The 20,555-nt window shown below is 40.2% G+C and overlaps 1 protein-coding gene across 8 annotated transcripts in view; it reads left to right on the forward strand.

The window, feature by feature from the left end:
* Positions 1-19,670, forward strand: part of CAMK2D (calcium/calmodulin dependent protein kinase II delta) — a 120,479-nt gene extending 100,809 nt beyond the window's left edge. For 6 of the 8 annotated variants that reach the window (XM_083862460.1, XM_083862464.1, XM_083862466.1 and 3 more), the window contains 5 exons: positions 1,356-1,404; positions 11,975-12,050; positions 12,635-12,729; positions 13,329-13,557; positions 17,047-19,670. In XM_083862460.1, the coding sequence (XP_083718586.1) occupies positions 1,356-1,404; positions 11,975-12,050; positions 12,635-12,729; positions 13,329-13,557; positions 17,047-17,053 (456 nt within the window). In that variant the 3' untranslated portion in view covers positions 17,054-19,670. The remainder of the gene's footprint in view (positions 1-1,355; positions 1,405-11,974; positions 12,051-12,634; positions 12,730-13,328; positions 13,558-17,046) is intronic. The other 2 variants (XM_083862461.1, XM_083862462.1) reach the window with 2 other exon arrangements.
* The last annotated feature ends 885 nt before the right edge of the window (positions 19,671-20,555 follow it).

A 20,555-nucleotide genomic window follows, 5' to 3' on the forward strand; every position in this document is an offset into this window, starting at 1 on the left:
TCCTAAATTTATCTGAAAGACTGATCCTCGTAGTATGGCAACTGGAGTGGATGCTTCAGTGTTAGAGGCTACATCTGCCCTGTGAGCTTTGCATGGTGTTTACAACTCGTATTTGTGTGAGGTTTTTATTCACTTGTAAGTACTTTATCTAATATTTGAAGTTCTAGAGCATGGTATGGCCGTGTAGAGTGGAACGTCTAACACAGCCAGCGCAGGGACAGCATGGTGGCTCCTTCAGTTTTGTTTGTGTGTGAATTAATTCTTTTAGTTTGACTTGTCAATGCACATTTGGGTTTTGAAAGTCTGAGTAATGCATTAGCCCTCTCGAACATTCCTTTGGCTCAGCCTTGTGAGGATACAGTAAATGAAGGGCACTGACAAATTTACCTTTCATTATTTAATTTCAAAATCCTTTAAAGAATTAAATATAATACCAGTCCTTTCTTGTCTCTCAGATAAAAGCAGATCTGATAATATTTTTTGTTATTGAGTTGCAAATATAAAAAAATAATGTTTTATCTTATAGAGATAAGAACAACCATCTAAGTTAAAACTTTCCAGCTCTCTGCAGCTGTTAGATTTGACAGTGCCCTGTTGAATTTGCCCATTATATTTAATGTTTCTGATAATTAAGAAAGACTGAGATACAACATCCTTGCCTTTTTAAGTGCTATGGCTTAAGAATAAACTGTCTGATAGATGAGTCATTCCTCTGCATGGCTGGTTGGTTGAAGAATACTGCTGCAAAGAATGCCTTAGTTTGTCAAAGTTCTTACCATACATTCATGAATTCTCCATCTCTTAAAAAAAAAAAATCACGAAAACCAGTATAAAAAAGATATAATCTGATCCAATATGCTTCAGATCACTGTGGGACATCATTTGATTATACATTGCAAAAGTCACATGGGCAGGAAATCAGTTGTAAATTATAGCTTGCAGAATCCTGCATATTTAGAAGGTGGAATTGGAATGGAATGACTTATTTTAAACGGTTTAATCACTAAGCTTAAAATGGCAAGCTCTCCTACTTGGCTGAGGTACTTCATACATTTCAGATGGACTTCGTACAGTTGGATATTAAAGAAAAAAAAACTTTCCTATACATTCCTGTGAACTGAAAGCATCAGAGTACAGGAATTGTGATTCTTTTCCCTCCTGTGGAGAATGGCAATGTTTGACATCCGTTTCAGGTGGAAACGTCTCAATCAGTGTGTGACCATTTGTTTGTGAATGACATCCCACCCTGCTTCAAGGCTTTGCATGACTCCTGTAACTAATCCTGTCATTTTCCCAGGCACGCAAGTAAGGCTTGGCTTGTTTTGTACATTCAACTCATATTTACTTCTCAACAGGAATCAACAGAGAGTTCCAACACGACCATCGAAGATGAGGATGTGAAAGGTATGATTTTACACTTGAAATGTTTGGAGAAGCAGTAATGTGAGTTTCGTGGTTGTATTTCAGTAGGCCATTAAACACAGAAACCCCCAATGTATCTTACGAAAGAATTGTGTTCTTCCTTTTTTAGAAGAAATTACTTTTGATGTGTTTCGGAGTTAACTTTAACTTTTCAGTTCCCAAAACACCATTTCCCATGATGTTTTGGGAGTAGGAGTATAAAGTTACTGCTTTTTAACAAAGATATTAGTTCCAGTAATGATAGAAGTCGATTACAAAAGTCTAAGTCAGTGCTTTGTAGCTTTTAGTTAGTTCATCTTTAGCATGCATTTGTGTTTTGGGTTTGGTTTTGTTTTTTTGGTTTTCTTCATGTCACCATTTTTATTTTTTATACTGTTCAGATGCCAGTGTATTTTTTTCTTTTGTTCTGTCCATCCACTTATTTTAATCTCCTTTTATTCTTTAAAAAACTGACATCAAAACTTTTTTTTATAAACTTAGTTTTGTAGCTTCATGGATAATATTTTTTTTTCCATTTTTTCCCTCTCTAAACATTATGCTGTGATGTTACACATACCTACTTTAATAGCATTTTGTTTTAAAGTGCAAGGGTTTGAAAAAGGGAGTACTGGGTTTGTGTATCTCTGATTCACAAAAAAGATTGGCTCTTGGCCTCAAACAGCAATGGTATATGTACAGGTGAAACATGGGCCAGAGGTGATAGTAAAATAAAACAGGGAGAATGGATGCAACAAAGTGGTGGTGGTTTGAGTTAGTGTGCAAGGAGAGAACAATTATAGGGATCTGCAGCTGATGCATTGATACATTACAGTGTAATTTACCTTTAATCATAACACTTTGTATTTCTTCCTTTGAACTATTTGGTGCAGTTTAACAACTAAGCTTATGAAATGAATCATTTAATTATAGGGCCTCTGTGTGGTGATATAACCTAGTCTTATTAGTGTAAGATTTTTAGAAAATTCTGTCTGAAGCTTAGCACAAGAATTGTACCTCAGGGGGATACACTTATATGAAAGAACAACAATGAAAGTACTTTGCCTGATTCTTTTATATGATTCTGCAGTATCATAGTTAAAGGCAAGTTGGATGGCCACAATATATGGTATTCCCAAACCAGAAAAGGGGATCTTGCAGTAAGCACAGCTCTGAGAAACAAGATCCTGTTTGAGTCTTTCTCTGCACAGTGTACAGGGATTTCATTTTCTGTTTTTTTAAAGGACAGATATAATCTCCCTCTTATTAATTGCTCATGAACTTGCTCGGTTTTCACTTTTTAGTATTCCTCTCACACTTCCCATCTTTCCTCTGGAGGCTGTTGTTCATACTGTTTTGTTATAAATTAAAGCTAACAGTGCCCCCAGGGTCTAATTTGTAGAATGATTCAGGGAATAGAGAGTCCTGCAACCCTGGCACCTATTGTAAGCTGAAGCTTCCTGCACTAGCAAGGCACTTAGGAAAGATTATTTCCCCCCACACCAAACTTGACTCCTGAATGTATATTTTGTAGGAGAACAGCTGTTATCTTGTCAGCAACAGCCACTGCAGATAAAATGCTGATAGGGACAAGTGGATTTCAGAGAAAGGAGAGAGAATTCTCCAGCTCTTTACACGTATGCTCAAGATGACTCAAGGTGTTCGTCACCACGTTTGGGATGTAGAAAGAATGTTTTACACCTTAGATGATAAAGAATGTTTAAAACCTTTTTGCTTTTCTTTGCAGCATGGAGTACAGCATGGGAAGAGGCTCTGTCCTTCCAGGGAAGGAGCAGGGGGCCATGGCTGTGACTGGACAGTAGTATTAGTTTGTGTTTTATGGCATTGCAGTGTGATCCACACCTCCCAGGGAGTGGCTCTGCAGAGGCATGCAGGCCGTGCGCGTTATTCCTGCTCCTGGTATCCCAGCGCCGTGCCTGCACTGCACAGCCAGGGCCAGGGCTGAAAATGTGCAGCTCTGCATCAAGGGCTTTGTCTGGTGTTGATTTGCCTCTTGGCAGAGGTGTGGCTCCCATGGCTCTGTTACAGGGTACAGCATGCCCAGCACGCTCATCTCTCATGTGCGCCGTGGGAGCAGGTTCACGTCCATGTCTGTGCCAAGTGTTGTGAATGTTAGGATTCATTAAGACAGGAAGGAATTAAAAATGTCTTACATCGCCTATCATCAATGTATCCTCAGGATCAAATTCTTCTCCTGTCTTTCTGGGATGCATAGAGCATTTTCCTCTGGTGTCAGAAGCTCAGCCTGTTTCCACTTTTGAAGGCAGGTATTTAACTTGAAAACAGTAAAATCAGGCTTACTTTTCATTTTTTATCTGCCAGAAATGTTAGCATCTGTAACTTTACCTTCTTTATATATACACTTACTTCTCTTACTCAGGAACATATTTCTTTTGCTAGAAATAGTGCTTGCCAAACAACAGTGAGCTTTAATAACTCAAGCAGTAAGCTGATTATATCATTTGAGTCTGAAATGACTTGAAGCTGCAGTTCAGGTTCCTTGCTAAGATAATTTCTGACATTAACCATCAATCATGAGCTTATCTACATGACAGTGATCCCTCCTAAATATGACAGGAGTGGACAGGAAGAACATGCTGACAACTGGACTATAGGCAATGCCTTCTTCTGGGATTGCTTGTGAGGTTTCTTCTTTCTGTAGTAATGAGACTGGAACTATGGCGCAGCCTCTCTGTGGTATAGGTTTGATTTTTTCAAGTAATGCTATGGAATAGCACCATTATTTTTGTCCACAGATTTTCAGAAAGGTGAGTTGTTAAATTTACCGTGGACAGAAGATTAGGATTTCTCACGGTGTCTTTTTGCCCCTGGAGACAAATTAACGAAAGCATTAGTAAGAATGATGGTTGGCAGTGGGGAAAACTGCTGAGTTGTAAGACACTTAAAGGTCTGACAAATTGTGACTTATCTGTGCTACTTAATACAAATGGAAAGTACATTGCTTCGAAATATTTAATATATTTGTAATTCATTTTATACCCGTTGGCCTAATTTTATTTAACATTAGAAAGAAAGCAGTTTAAACTATTTCTTTTGGAATGTACATTCCTTAAAAATCGTTCAAATTTCTAAGAACAATTTTTTTCAAAGTTCTTTCAAAGCCCTTTGTATCTGAGTACCGGATACAGGGGTAAATCTGCACTGGCATCTGAACAGAGTCATTCACACCCATGACCTTTACAACTTTTCTTTGGCACCCACACTGCCCCTGAAAGTACATCATTAACATTGTTTGTGTGCTCAAAGATTTTCTAAGTTCTTGCTGCTTCTAATTAAATTATCATTATTTTTCTTTTGGCCTTCTTTTTTTCTTCCTTCACATGTACTTGACTCTCACACAGCTTTCACAAAGGAGGAGGACATGGAGAGGTTGAGTTCCACCCACCACTCCTCCTCTTCCATTGCTTCTTCATCCCACTGGTCACCACTCTTGCCGTGCCCCAGAGGCCGCTCCTGCTGCCAGTGCCTGCTGAGGAGTCTGATCACACTCTACCTCTTCATCTTTGTTTGTTCATATGTTGTGTTTCTTTCCATCAATTCAGCGGGCAAGTCCATGAGAAATGCAAACTCAGAGAGTCAATCGCTTGAGTCTGAGCTCTCCCACTCCACTCCTTCCTCTGTACTATGTAAGTTGAGAGACTCATCTGTCAGATGATCTCCTTTGTCTCTCCTCTTCCCCCCCATCATCTGACAGAAGCTCAAAAAAGGTCAATGCTGTGATCTGCCTGATCTAGGAATGACCTGTGCTTAGCCTTTACAAAAGTAAATTTTTTTTAGGGTATTTTTTTCTTGTTATTAATGGTAAAAATATTTTCATCAGCTGTAACAGCAGGATAAATATGTATGTATTTCAGAAAGCTGTATCTTGAAGCAATAATCTTTGCAGTAGTTTTCAACTTAGGGAGAGAGATTTGCCTCACCTCTTTCTTGGATCCTGGATAGGCCCTCAGCATTAATTACCTGTTACATTTATTATGTGAAGTTCCTTTCTTGAGCATCCCCATTGATAAACCAGCCTTGAAGCTACTGTGGCAGGTGTTAACTTGCAGCATTGATAGGACAACTGGGAAATGTATTCCTCTGCTCAGGAGATGTGTAATGATCAGTGACCAACTGACCATAAAGGAAATCTCCAGTGTTAAAATATGAGAGTGGAAAGGCAGTGTGTTGGTAGAATGTAAAAGATCTGAGTAGAGCATTTCTAGATTGTAAATGAACTCAGGAATCCTTCAGAAATTCCTTAGAAGGGCGAGACCTTGTGAGTTGAAACAGGGAATGACTTCCTGGGAATGAGGGTTCAGCTTGTCAGATTCTGATCCTGCAGCCAGTGTGTGTAAGGGCACTTGCACTGGTGGTAAGAACAGGCATTTTCACAGATAAAAGTGAGATCCAGGCAGGCCCTTGGGAACATGGGCTGTGTGTATTTGGCCTGGGCCTTATTTTAAACAGGAGTGGAATTTCTGGTGGGGTCAGCTAATGCAGGTAGGAGAGGAGCCAGCCCCAGAGAGGATGGGCTGTCTCCAGTCACAGTTGTCACCAGGTAATGCCAAAAGTGTAGCTTCATTCTAAAGGAGAAGTGAGATAGGCTCTGTCAATATATGGGTGAGTGTCTATCAAACTAGAAGTACAAATACTGTGAGCACAAACTGCCCAGGGCCTGGGGAAAGAGAGGAATTAATAGGAGAGATCTGGGCTGTATAACACAGAGGGTTGACACATCAGCAACATGTCCCATAAGGCTCTATTCCATCCACGGTGCATATCCACACAATATCCTTTACGTGCCTGGCATTTTCAGATCTGAATGTTGGTGGCCTCACATATCCTGTTTCTCTGAACTAGTTGAGTGGTTAGGCAGGAGCACAGTTTAAATAAAAATATACACAGCAGCAAATCTTGTTAATGTCTCACTCCTCAAGACTTCAGACAACATTACTGGAGACAGCAGCCAGATTCCACAATTAAAGTAACCTGTTGGGAAACCAGAGTGCAGTGTCTTGTAAGTGCAGTGACCATGATGCAGCTTTGATCTGAGACTGTCAGTGATTGTCATTATAAAATAAACATTTGCCAACATTTGCTGCGCTCTATAAATATTAGTGTAATTTTTAGTACAATCACATAAAGAGAGAGCATCTTTAGACATAATTGATTCCATATAAATAAAAATATACTGTGTATGGCATGTGACAAGTTGCTTAACATTAATTGAAATACACACATTAATTTTGTTGGATCTGTTTTGTCAGTACAGGGTGGAAAAGCTCTGGGATAATTTTTGAGATATTTGCCTACATAGCTAAAGAATTTAATTTTTTTAGGGCAGTAGCAAGCTTACCAGTTTTCAGATAGGTGGAAAATACCAAGTAACCCTAACAAAATTCTGTAGATCATCCATCCATTTCCTAATTCGATGAATCAGAGTGAGCCTTTGGAATCAGCAGGCTCTAGGAAAAAGATGTACATGTGAGATGACAACTCAGATGTTTTAGTCCATATCAAAGCTTAAGTGTGGGTTAAGAGATAAGCACTGGTGTTCTGTACACTGAATCTTGATAAATTTCTTAAATGAGAAGTCCTCTGGAGCATGCCTTGTCATCTGATGGTCTGGGTGGGTTTTATGTACATCTGAGGCCCAGTGAGTCACTTATTCATGCAACCCAATCTTTTATCTTTTCTTTTCAGAAATTATTTAATTGGAATATTTGTGGCAGGAATTGTAAGAAAAATTATCAGCAGAGAATTTTCAAATATTGATGTCATGAGAATCATTTGGAAGAACATGGTATGATGGTTAACAGACCATGCTGTAAAGCTGAATGAAATCTGGTACATCCTCACAGCCAGTTGTTATACAACACAGGATAAAATTTGTAGTGTCTTCCTCTTTCTTTTCAGACTTCAGTTATTTCCAGATCATAGAAATAACTTGACTGGCTGTGTGCTTTCCATCTAACTGGTGTTTGTTGGGACAATGTTCAGATGGGAAGTGAGGCCAGATTCCCCTTGCTGTGCTCTTCCATTTCAGCAGACCTCTGTCACCTCAATACCAACTGTACTGTTTTAAAACAACAGAAACACGGAGAGCATTTGTCCCCCTGCATTTAAGCATCCTCCACAGTATAGATATCTCTGTTTGAGCTGGTTGTCTAGACTCCCTTGAGCCAGTGCAAATAGGTCAGATGAGTCACACTTGTCTTAAAAATCTATTTTAGGATATGATGAATTGTGCCCTGAAAGTGCTGATTTCTCTCTCTTGCCTGCAAGGGAGGGGAGTTGAGAGAACAAACTCATTTGTCTGTACTTATACGTATCTAAAATGTTGTGAGATTAATCCAATCTGAGGTGTACCGAGATATATAGTTAAGAGTACCCAGGTGAAAAATTTCAAGGGTTTTTGCCTTGAGAAACAACGTGTGAGCAAGTCAGAAGCAAAATCATTTTAATCATCTCCAAGTGTATGTGCAAATCTGGAACAAGGTTACCTTGTTCTTCTGGAAAGGTGCTTCTCTGCTTAGGCATTGCAGTACAGTGATAACATAGCCAGGCATCTGAAGGGTTGATGGCAGGGGAACGATGTTCCAATATCTGCATGAAGCATAAGGTGGTTTAAATTATTATTTATTATTATTGTGGCAGTTTTTAAGAAAAATATGGGTAATATGCTGGTCAATGAGTTACAAGGGCTCTTTCCTTGTGCATCAAAAAACATGAAGTTTCAGGTACAGATATTTCTGAAGGCTTCGCTTTCACATATCTGCAGGTCATTTCTATGCTGCACATTCTCTTGCAATCAAAATATCCATCATTTCTTTGTGATTCTTGTAGACTGAGTTTATAAATATTTCTTGGGGCTACAGGAAGGGAAGAAAAGAGTTCTCTGCTGGAAAAACATGTTTTGCTGCTGTTTTGTACTTTTGTTTTCCTGTGATATTTGATTTCACTACCTGGGGTATTGCTCCTTGTAGGTTGAAAGTATTGATAGTGTTAGATGCTTTTTGCTTAAATGGTGTTTTTATGTTGTTCAGATCTTAGTGTTAATGGAGTTCTTTAATTCTGAAAGATTATCCCTCACCCTATAGCTGAGCAAGGGAAAAGAGGTAGTGAAATATAGCTAGAGATTAATGACTCATTTAAAGTTAACATATGTGCTACAGCAGTGCTGAAGAAAACATTTTAGCCAGTGATTGGAAATGTTCTTGTTTGTTCTTTTTCTTATTGTTTGGTCTTTTCGTAGCTCTTCTTCATAATATTTTTGTTTGAACTGCCTTTGTATTAGTTATATGCCTACTCACTTGCCAAAGCAAGTTTATTTTTTTTTAACTGCTAAACACCTATTAATTATCTTAACTCCTTCACCCTACAAGGGAAAAGGTGCTGTTTAAGGAACAGGTCTGTGGTCTTTTCTCTAATGTATTTACTTCATCTGTACTCTGAGCAAAGAATGTCAAAGCCACCATCCTCTCCACACAAGTTTGCTGTGTCTGCAGTCTGTTTATTGGCTTTCAGGAAAATGGCTCAGCACCTTTGGCTTGTCAACAGTATTCTTCCCTCACAGCTCAGTTGTTTTAAAGATACCAGGTGTATTTTTGTTCAGTTTTCCTTTGTGTACATATAATTTTATGCTGTGGAAAGCCATTCTTATATTCCAAAAAACTATAGATGGGTCAGGCTTTACTTTTTGAACTGATTTTCATCACACTCTGAAAAAAGTAGCTGAACCAGTTTTACCAGAATCTCATTACAGTTGTCAGTTTTGTTTAGGAAGTTTAGTTTCTGTAGTTTTATTTAGGGAGTCCTGACTGCACATCAAATGAAAAGTATAATAGCATGAAATTGCCACTGTACATCAAACAGCTTAATTGTCCTAGAATTCAATACAAGCCAAGTTTACTATTGGATAAAAAAATAAATAATGAAAAAGTCAAATGCAAATGGTGATTGTAAGTGACAGTTATCTGGCAGATGGGAACTGGCCAGATGCCTCTTCTGTAATGCCTTGTGTTGTCCTTGTATAGTTTGGAGTGTGTATTTAGATGAAAAAATGGAGTTATTGAAGAGCACATGTCATGTGGAGTCCATCAAACTCAGAATGAAAATTTGGTCATTTTTTTGCCACTGTAAGAACTGCCAATTATTTCTATCAGATGCTTTCTGCAGTAGCAGGACACTGTTCCTACCAGTACCATTTCACCTTAGTTTATCTCCAGTGCCCTCCCTATTTCATCCTTTGCACTAAGGGTAAGTGCAAGGAATTGGCTGGATGCACGAGGCCACCAAGTCACAGCTGTATTTTTCTTCTGCTGCTTTCCAGTCTCCTTCCAATTTTCTACTTGCTGTATTTTGATTTTCCCATCTCCTTTCTCTTCTTTACTTCCTTTCAGGTTAAACCTCTGCTTTGATGACAATGAAGCAGAAACATTTGGTCTCTGTTTTTAGTCTGGCTCCCTGCACAAATACCCATATGAGAAGGCATAAAAACTAAAAACAATGAGGAGGAGGTTTGTGTAAAATCACAGTGGCTTCTGAGTATTTGAATTAGGCTTTGATGTCTGCTGGTATTTCACACTGCCTTGTTCTTGTATTGAGTAAGGGCTAGGAACGAGGCACAGTAGGATAAATCAGTTCTGGGGCTCCGATCTCGGAATTGTGCTCCACGTCTCCCTGTGGCTCACTGCCAGTGAAACTGGGTATCAGATCACTGAATAGAGAGAAATATCATTTTCTAATATGTGTGTAATTGTGTGTCGCTGAAAGGTGAGAGTAGCATAGTGGCTTTCATAGTTTCATGTAGTGCTTGTAATTTTGTAGAAAAATTGAGGATTGAGTTGAAAGGCAGATGATTTGGCAACATATTCCTGTTCCTGACAGTCTGCATTGGGAACTGTGAATTCTTTCCACAAGTGCTGACACCAGTGCTGGAGTTGGATAGTGATTGATTGGAGCCAGTGATAAGTGCTGTAATCTCCTTTGATGGCTTTGCTGGCCTCTAGAGCTTCCTGATGGATGTGTTTCACATCCCATGGATACATCTGCAGACACAGCTCTCCTGGATGTTAGTACAGCCCAGAGAAATGTCACTGGAACCACATTATGTAATATAAGGTGGCTTCTGTCAGAAAGCTTCATGAAAACATATGTTCCACGGCAATTTCATTTCGGAACTAAACCCAGGAAAACCAGCAATTAGGCATCACAGTTCAATTTCTCCCTTCTGGAGTTGAAATGGAATTATATCTTATGTATTTCAACATCAAAGGTACCATGGTAAAACTCGGCAAAGGCATGACTGATGTTAGTGAAAAAGGGAATATTGCCAACTGTCTTGAGCCAAGTGACAGTGAATTATATGTCCATGCAGTTTTGTGCCTTTTGTGTGTGGAAACTACAGCACTGTTGTAGACATATTAATTGCTTATAACATTATCCACTAACATGAGCTCATGATTATGTATCAACTGATCAGAGTTTTTTACCTCATTTCCCACTGTCTGATTTAATGGTCTGTAATTTCTTCATCTCTGATTGAGATATTTAATCAAATCCTTTAGCTCAGCTCTGTGTATGTGAGATGTTGCATGCAGAACTGGTAATTTCCTCACTGCACGAGGTCTGCTTGTTCTGGATTTCTTTTTGCCAGCCTTCTGTAAGACTGCACCATTATTTCTGACTCAGCCATCCCACCACTTGGCTGGTGCTGGCAATGCCATGCAGTGTCCATTGTCTGGCCCATGTTATTTAAACCGTTGATAATGGAGGCATTGCTGCTCTCTTCATTAAAAGTCTTTGTTCTTTCCACAGTCCTTGAGAAAAATAAGGCAATTTGTACTTGAAATGCTCTTAGCCAGAGTGCTAACAGTCAAGGGCTGCTCACAAAAAGCCTTGCTAGACCTTTATATCCATATTTTTCTCCATCACATTTTTCCTTTCTGGTTTCATTTTGGTCCTTTTCACCTGAGTGCTTTAGGAGTGCACTTAGGAGAAGGTTGACACTACAGCGCCAGTTTTGAGCACAGCATTGGAAAGTTTCTTTCTCTGTGTGCTGCCCAGCATTTTCTTTTGAAGAACAATGTGATCTCTCTTGGAACTTCTGGTTTTAATATTCCAGGCATGTTTGTGTTAATGGTCAAATCCACGTGTGGGAGTGTGCTGGGGAATTTCAACTGTTGCTTGCACAAGAGAGCTACTACAGCTGGATTGGCTGTAGAACAATAATCAGCTTCCTTGAGTTTGAAGTTTTAGATTTTGGGGCTTGGTTTGTTTTACTTGTATAATAGCAGATCCTCCAGTGAAGGAAAGATAATTAGAAGTGTGCTGGGGAAGTGGATTGATCTTGACATGTGTTTAATTTCCTTGTGGATACAGGAGTGGCTGAAGGCAAATCAGTGTGAAGCAACAATGTAACATCATGTCCTTTGGTCGTAGAAAGAAAGAGAGATGGCTGTTGTGCCAGCTGGGGAGTGACAGAATACCTGTCAGCTGTCACCTTCCACTTTGCCTTCCTCTGTAAGACTGGGTTTGTATCTCTCCCCAGCTCGTAAGCAGGAGATTATCAAGGTGACGGAGCAGTTGATTGAAGCCATCAACAACGGGGACTTCGAAGCTTACACGTAAGTGCTCCTGTTGGAAGGAGTGAGGAGAGTTGGGGTATTTGACATTGTGTAAATATGCATTGTTATATGTGAGTGCCTATGCTTGGAGTTATGTACTGTTGAAATGCCTTCCCAGATACCTCCAACCAAACACAAGATATGTGCATGGCTGCTTTGCCCTGGCTTCACACATCACCAGTTTCAGAGGAGCTGCTGGTTAACTTCAGTGTAGTTAGAAGAAAATATTTAAATCTTCAATACATAATGATGTGATAAAAAAATACCATAAAAATACTCCTTGCATTGCACAGCCACAGTTTTCATAGTCTCAAGTAAAAATTCCTACTTGTAATAACAAGTGGGCCTTGTGGGCCTTTTTTTGGTCAGAACATGATTTATATAAAATGCAGTCCACTTAAAGTAAGCTGCCAAATTTACTAATTGAGCTGAAACCAGAACCCCATGCCTTCTCCTCATGTTAAGTTCTATTCTTTTCCAGTGTGATGGCATGAAGCGTTCAATAGGAATGAAAGGAACAATTAAAAATTATCTCTTCAAAGTTGTGATCCATAACCACATGCAGAATTTCTTCTTTTCCATAGAAAAATCTGTGATCCAGGCCTTACATCTTTTGAACCTGAAGCTTTGGGTAATCTGGTAGAAGGGATGGACTTCCACCGGTTTTACTTCGAAAATGGTGAATATTCCCTTTTCATCTCTGAGTCTTCATCTGATCCTTGTGACTGGGTGTTTCTCATCTAATGAGCTTTTTGGTTTGGGAGTTAATTGACTTGGGCAGGGGAAGGGAGTATTATTTTTTTCAGAGTTCTGCTATAGGTATTTTTCATTCTGCTTCTGCTCATTCACACATCAGAGGGCACCTCAGAGGGCAGAGGAGAGTTTCAGGTATTTGGAACTAAAAAGTCAAAATAAAGAATGAGTTAAGATCTGAATTATCTTAACTGAAAATACTAGGTACAAAGGTTATTAGACATAACAATGAAACAAATGTTGGGAAACTCCAGGTCGTGCCCTCCACTTTACTTAATCCGTATACGGATTAAACACATTTACTTATTAAATAGTGTATAATAAGTGATTGTGCTCATTCTACAAAGCGTTTTAGTTGTCAGGCGTGATTATCATTAAACCCTCATTATGAGTTTGTATCTGCTAAGCCTGAGATTTCTGTTCGTAAAAGGGGTCGGCACGGGTTCTTTCGGCTTCCCCAGAGCAAATGTGATTTCTCCTGTGTGTGCCCCCCTGCCTGTGTCTGTGTGTGTGTGTGTCTCATAGCTCTGTCCAAGAGCAACAAGCCGATCCACACGATCATCCTGAACCCACATGTGCACCTGGTGGGCGAGGATGCGGCGTGCATCGCCTACATCCGCCTGACGCAGTACATGGACGGCAGCGGCATGCCAAAGACTATGCAGTCCGAGGAGACGCGCGTCTGGCACCGGCGCGACGGCAAGTGGCAGAACGTGCACTTCCACCGCTCGGGCTCACCCACCGTCCCCATCAAGTAAGGAACAGCCCCAGCGCCAGCTCACACCTCCTAGGCACACCGCGTAGTCCCGTAGCTGCTTTGGGCCTTAAAAACTGCCAGCCCTCCTCCGGTAGTGTCATTTCTTGTGGTTGTTTGTTATGTATTCTACGCACTGGTGTGCACAGTATTGGTGTGAAGATTTTTTAAATGATGCGCTTTTTTGGTTGTTGTTTTCTACTGTGATGCCCACTGATCTGACTTGGGTCCCTGAACTGACAGCTTGAAGAGCAGGAAAGTGTTTGGGTGTAGAGAAAGCTTGATGGAAGTCACACAAAACAGGATTAGGAAACCTGGAATAGAATTGCTGGAAAACCTGGAAAAATAAAAAGCAATAGGATACATGGAGCTGTGAGAGCCAACCAGAAAGTTTCATGTTAAAAGTGTCACTATTGGGGAAAACTGAAATTTGAGTGAAATTTAGTGTGATTTCCAGCCACCTCTACTTTCTCAGGCCTAGGTATGTTCACTGCAAGTTGAGTTTGAGCCAGTTTACATATTTGCCTTGTAAATTGAGCCATCTCAGTACCTCTCATGTTCTTATCTCTTTCCCCACACTCTACATCCATAACTGCTGAGTATTCCCTGTGGGAGTTCCGACATCCCCACGGGACAGCCTCGCATCTCTCCCATCAGCATTTCTCTGTGCTGTTCATCTGGGCCCTGCCATGCCCTCCTTGAGCCACATTGTCACCAGGGCTAGTGGCAGCACACTTGTGGTTGCCATGATGAGGCAGAGTCACGGCTTCTCAGGAGGTTCTGCTCAGGCTGTTGGCTTCTCTTCTTCAACAGCCTTTGCTAATGAGCCCAAACTTCATTGATTTGTGGTTTCCCAGATAGGCAGCACTGGTCCAGGCCTTGCTTTGCTCAGTTGTGAGCCCTCTGTACAGGATACAGTTCCATTTGTGTCAGGTGTCTTAATGTGGAGAGTGGCTGAATTTCCTGGCGTGAATGGTAAAGGCTTGAATTTCATCCTTTGAACTTAATCATGTCTCATATTTTACTTCTTGCAACGCTGTTCTCCTATATGAAATAACACTCAATGAAGTAAGAAATAAGGTAGAATGAAGTGTTAAACTTCCATGGTGATGATTTTGTATTATTTTTTTATTTAGGGAAAAAGAAATTTCATTACTTAGTGATAACTATTTTATTTCAAAATGTGAAACCAGTGGGAACAGGCACCACATTGTCCTTTGTTTCTCACATTCCAGCTGCACTGCCAGTGTTTCAACAGATAATATTCAAAGAGCAGTTACACTTCCTTGAAATGCAGTGTTAGGTAAATCTTTGAGGTTTTCATAAAGGAGTGTTTGCCAAGGGATCTGAGCTGGGTGTGTGTAGAGCCAGAAAGCCCAAGTGAAGCAGGTTCACCTGGCCCACTAGACCCTGAACAGTCAGTGTTTACAGCACAATTACATGAATTGGACTAGAGAATCATTTATTCTTTTCCTCTGATTTTTTTTTTTCTTTTTTCACCTCTGTGTTTTTTGGGGAGGTACTGCAGGAAGCTCTTTGTGGCTGCTTGTGCTCTCTAACAAAAATAAGGATTTCTGAGACTGCCAGGGGTGAAAGGAGAAGGAAAATCACCATGGCGAAATATTTTTGAAGTTTCAGGGTGGTTTCTGTATTGTTGAGTGTTTTTAGCCTATGGGGTCAGACAGAGGAGATTTCAGGATTGTGATGGGTGTCCAAGTTTAAGGGGTCACAGAAGATCCTTAGGGCCAGACTGAGGATTAAGGAGAGACTCCCTGAGTTAGCAACATAGCCCTACATATGTAGCACTGGCAAGAATATCACGTGAATCCCATAACTAGCTCTCATTCAGAGGATTTGCTCCTAGCACTGTTCCAAAATATCATTGTTGTGATGGTTAGGAGCCTTATTTTCCAGTGTAAAATTTAGTCATCTTCAGTCTATGCTTTGTTCTTCTATGTCATCACTGTTCTTCTGCACTGGTTAGATGTGCAGACATGAACTGGTTTGTAGGAAAGCTGATCAGATCATTCTCACCTCCTTCTATAGAGTAAACAGCCAGTGCTACCCTAGATGGCTTTGTCTGATAGGATCCCCATTTTCTTCTACCTTATCTCCTTACTGTCTTTTTGTGTTTGAGGTTTGCCTTTCCATTATCTTGGCTTCTTCTGAAATGCTCTGTCCAACTGTGGTCAGGGCTTTATTTAATTCCCCAGTGTCTTTCTTTTCCCTGCTCTGTTCTGGCACAATTTTTGCGCTTTACTCATCTGCAGCACATCTGAGACAGACACATATTTATCCTCAACTCTCATTTCCAACCAGTGAATACATAGAAACTTTTACAGAGCTTTGCACTTCGTATTATTCCATGTAATATTTTTTGATTACCCAGCCCCCAAGGTTATTTGGTTCTCCTTGCACAATGCTCCTGTTTTCTTTTCTTTTTATAGTGCCTTCCACCTAAGTGTCAGTATGCTACATGAGATCACTCCTACTGCTTGTGCTCAGGTCTAGTGAGTCTCCTCTAGGCTGATAGCTCCCCTTTCAGCACAAACATTGCCATTCTTTCTTTATTCCCTATTTTCTTAAGTCTGACTGGGAGATTCCCATATAGCACCAAGCTAGAATCACCTTCCATAACCCATCCTGAACATTTTTACACTGTCTCAAATTTCACCTTTGCTTTTCCCAGTCAGAGCAGCAATAACTCCATTGTGGAAAACTAGAGAAGAAACTTAATTAACATATTGTTCTAGTTTATCCTTCCTTCATTTGAAGTGTATGCAGTCTGCAGCTACTTATTTAATTATTACCAACGCACAGTAGTTAATAATGGCATTTCCATGATAAAAAAGTATTTTACACATCATGTCTGAAGATGGATTTCAAATCTAATAAAGTTGCAAAAATGATTATAGCTATAATCTGCTTCTGCAGACAGTATCCTAGATGATGTTAAATCAGTTGCTGCAAGCACAGTAGCTTCCTTGTTTTCAGGACTACAGGAAGGAGTGTGCATAAATCTAAGGATAGAACTGAGCTCTTTGGTAGCTACAGGTATAGGGCAATGTTTCCTTGCGGTGAAGAACTTACTTGAAAAAGAATATGGGCACAAAGTATTTAGTTTATAAATAAATTTTATTTGTAGTTTTGCTGTGAGTGAGATGAGGCAAACTTGAGTTTCTTTCTCTCCCACTGTTTCTCTCTGAGTCACAGGAGTGATGGTAGGAGGTTGCTCTCTATGCATGTTCTTAGGGACCTGTGCTGGTGTGTTTCTGCAGAGCTGTGTCTGCTTGTCCTCAGAGAGTCCACCTGCCCAATATGAGCAGCCAAAGGGCTGCTGGGCCTGAAAGTGACTCCTTAACCCAACTTCATCCTCCATGAGGCTTATGTTCCCTCCATGATCACAGCTCACAGCTTCTTGTACTTTGATAAGCGCAGTGCCAGAGAGCAGGAATGCTGAGTAAAAGAGTTTGTTCTGTGTTTGTGCAGTGCCTAGCGCAGAGGGATCCCACCACGGCTCCAGCCCCTAGATGCTACGGTAATACAAATGATGCTGCAACCTCAGTTAGCTCCATACTTGCTTCCAGCTCCTTTCCCTTCCTTTTCTCTCTGCATTCAGCTCTGGCATGTCTTGCATGTGAATGACACCTGATTCTTCCTTGTCACTTGGTCCAATCTTTGTGCAAGAGCCTCAGTCCATGGCAGTGCCTGCGATGCCCATGCTGAGGAAGTTCAGTTACACTCAGAGATTCGCGGCTGAATTCCACCCTCCCTCCCTTAAGGAATCCCTTAAGGCACTTTGGCTTCTTGCCTCAGTTTCCTTTTTTATTTTAAGAGCCTCTCTGGCATCTTGTAAAGATGGAAAATATCTGTAAAGTGGTTTGAGAAATAAAAGAACGCCTTGCCTGAGTGGAGGTTTTTTCCCTTGTTTTTTCCCCAGTATCGTGTTACATGATCTCGAAGAGGTTTTTTTCCAATAGCATTGGCTAACACTTGAGCATGTGTTGCTATCTGATGGTGATGTTACCTCAGTAATGGAAATCTGTTTGTTTTTTTCTCCTTCCTCCTAGCTAAAAATATCAGCGGTGCCGCTCTTGCATTTTCTGTACCCAACGCACCTGGTTGATTACCATCTTGGCCATCCCGTTCTCTTCATGCATGTTTCTGAGTGCATGAAGTTGTGAAGGTTCTTCATGTAACACATTTGTGATGCACCACGTTGCTGTATATTCCATCTGTACACTGTTAACATTTCAATGAAGGTGATGTTCCATGCAAATAGAGAATAACAAGGTGTAAAAGACAAAAAGAGATATTGGACGGACAGCAGTAGACACAAAATACATTTGTCACTTGCTCCATTTATGCCAAGTTTTGACAGGCAACTTTAAAATCTATCATGTTTATTTAAAAAAAAAAAAGAAAAAAAAAGAAAAAAAAAAAAGAAAAACTATATTTTACCTTCTTTTTTTAAGAACTGTTTTCTGACTCCTCCTTTTCTCCTGAGTCCCAGGATTTTGCTTTGGTTCTGGTAGGAATGATTAGGATTTCCGCTGGCAGCTCCATTACTGTAAAACAGATTTTTATCGTAGATGGACAAAATCACTGGTAAATGTGGAAGTGTTAATATCTTGGCTTTGGACCAGCTGCAGCCTTCTTAGTTTATTAGTCTATGTAAACTGGAAAAATCTCCTCATTTGCTGGCTTGGCCACCCTAGAATTAACTGTCAGTGTTCTGGTGAGTCAGCAGCTTCCGTTTTCCTTTTGAGTCCTTTTCGCTTTCTTACTTTGCTTAACTGAAAGGTTCTGTTGGATGATTAAGCAAAATTAAAAATTGTAAGGAACTAAGTGATAATTGAGAGGCAGTTTCTGAGGATTAAAATGGAAGGAAAGAGAAAGATTTTTATCGCTTTTAGGATGTACTGTAAATTTTTTAAGGAGGCTTTAAAAAATATATTATGTGGGTTAATGTATATACCAGTTGTGTGGGTAATATGCTCGAGAAATATTAGGCCTTAAAGCTAAGTATGAAGAGTTTACTTACATTGCACTGCTGCTCTTGCTTCTCTGGAACTGAATTAGGGAGACACCGGTTTTTCATGGGACCCGAACACTCTACCACAGGTTTGTGTCTCCCCTCCTCCCCTCAATCCGCCCTTGGTTTCTCAAGCTCCCCTGACAGCGTTCGGTGCTGAGGCCGGCGATCCCGATGGGTTTGTCCCGGCTCTGGGCCCAGGGAGGAACACTGTGCTGGCTCTGAGCAACGCCAGCTTTGCAACAGGGACTAGTTCACCTTCCCTCACGTTGCTGTAAAAACACACCCTCGCAACAATTTCAGTTTCTTCCTTTCCACTGTTCCAGGAAAACCCGGGCTGGGCTGCTCCTGTTCTCCCCATGATTCTGTTAGCAGCAGGCTCCTGCTCCCTGCAGCGCTGTACAGTGCATGGTATCTCAGTCAGTGTCCTTTTTAGCCATCCAAAATTTACTACTCGGCAGCCAGAACTTTTTAAAATGGGAAAGCTTCCTAATTTGTATAATTTCACCTTTCTGTGTTGATTACTAATCAGAAGCAGTTCTTAAACATGTTGATGTTGTTAATAGTGGATGTATGGTAAATGGACTTAAGCTTCTCTGATAATTACTACATGATTTTAAACAATATATATTTAAAGTAAGCATCTACAATAAATGTGTTGAGCCATATTAACCTGCCAATGGGATCTGTGAAAAAAGTAATGGCCTCATTTTTTTTCTCATTAATTTCTTTTTTTTTTTCTTTTTTTTTTTCTTTTTTTTTCTTTTTTTTTTTCTTTTTTTTTTAGTGAAGCGGCTATAAGTGGCATAACTGTATTTAAATTTAACAAATTAGGTGTCGGGTGTTTTTTTATACTTCTAACATAGCATGTGGTGTTGACGTATTACTGTAGACCAAGTTTGTCTTCCACACCAAGACGTGAGGATATTGTGATTTGTTCTCTCCGCCACAACTGAATTATACACTTCTGTCATTTTGGAACACTGCAGTTTACCATGGGACACAGTGTACATATTTCTTGCCATAATGGTAAATGATTGATATATTTAAGGATTAATAAATTTGTGATTTCTGCTGACATTGTGCTTGCATTTTAATTTCCCAATTAATTGTGATCTTTGCAGTGGAAAATGTGTAGTGTCTGTTCGAATTAAGACACCAGAGGCACAGATGCACTTTCTTAGGGGCTGAATTTTTGGTTTGAAAATACAAGTGTTTGTTGTTGTGGTTTGTCCTTGGGTTGGTTCTGAAGTGCCTTTCCCAGGGCCAATTGCATATTGCTCATGCTTTGCTCTTTTGGTGGACTGTGCACATACCTTGTGCTTGTAGGGCCATATTTAGAAATGTTTTAGGTAGTTCCAACATTTCTGTTGCTTCCTTGCTGTGTTTCTTATATGTGCTCAGCCTGTAACACAAGACTCTGTAAGAGCAGTTATTGTATGCTATATAATGCCATAAAATATATATAGTAATATAAAAACATACATAGAGAAATATGAAATGCATTTACATCTATATATAATTAGGATTTAAAATAATGTACCAGTTTAAAAGCTTTACATATATGTCTGTAGTGATTTCAAGCTGTCTTAAACCATGCTGAGCCACAACTGAGGACAGTCTTTTATACCGGCAGAAAAAAAGGACCAAGGAGAGGAAACAACTTGCAGCTTTCCTGGGTCAGGGAATGCAGAGCTGGAGCAGGGCCAGGACAGCATAGCTGGAGCAGTGGCATTGGTGTGGCAGGGAGCCAGAGCCTCTCCTGGGTTGGTCACAATTCCAGTGCTTCTTGGGTGGCATTTTGGATACAAGGGAGTCAGGAGAGAGCTCAGGGGGTTGGAATTTTTCAGTAAACCCCAGAGGGAGCAAAAGCACTTCAGTCTGTTGGAAGATCCTTTATTTTGTCATATAATTTTACTTACTTTTTTGCTCTTTTTTTTCCAGAGAGTGCTGTTCCAGAAAT

The sequence above is a fragment of the Zosterops lateralis genome, assembly GCF_965231275.1.
Source record: "Zosterops lateralis genome assembly, chromosome: 5".
Taxonomy (NCBI): Eukaryota; Metazoa; Chordata; class Aves; order Passeriformes; family Zosteropidae; genus Zosterops; species Zosterops lateralis.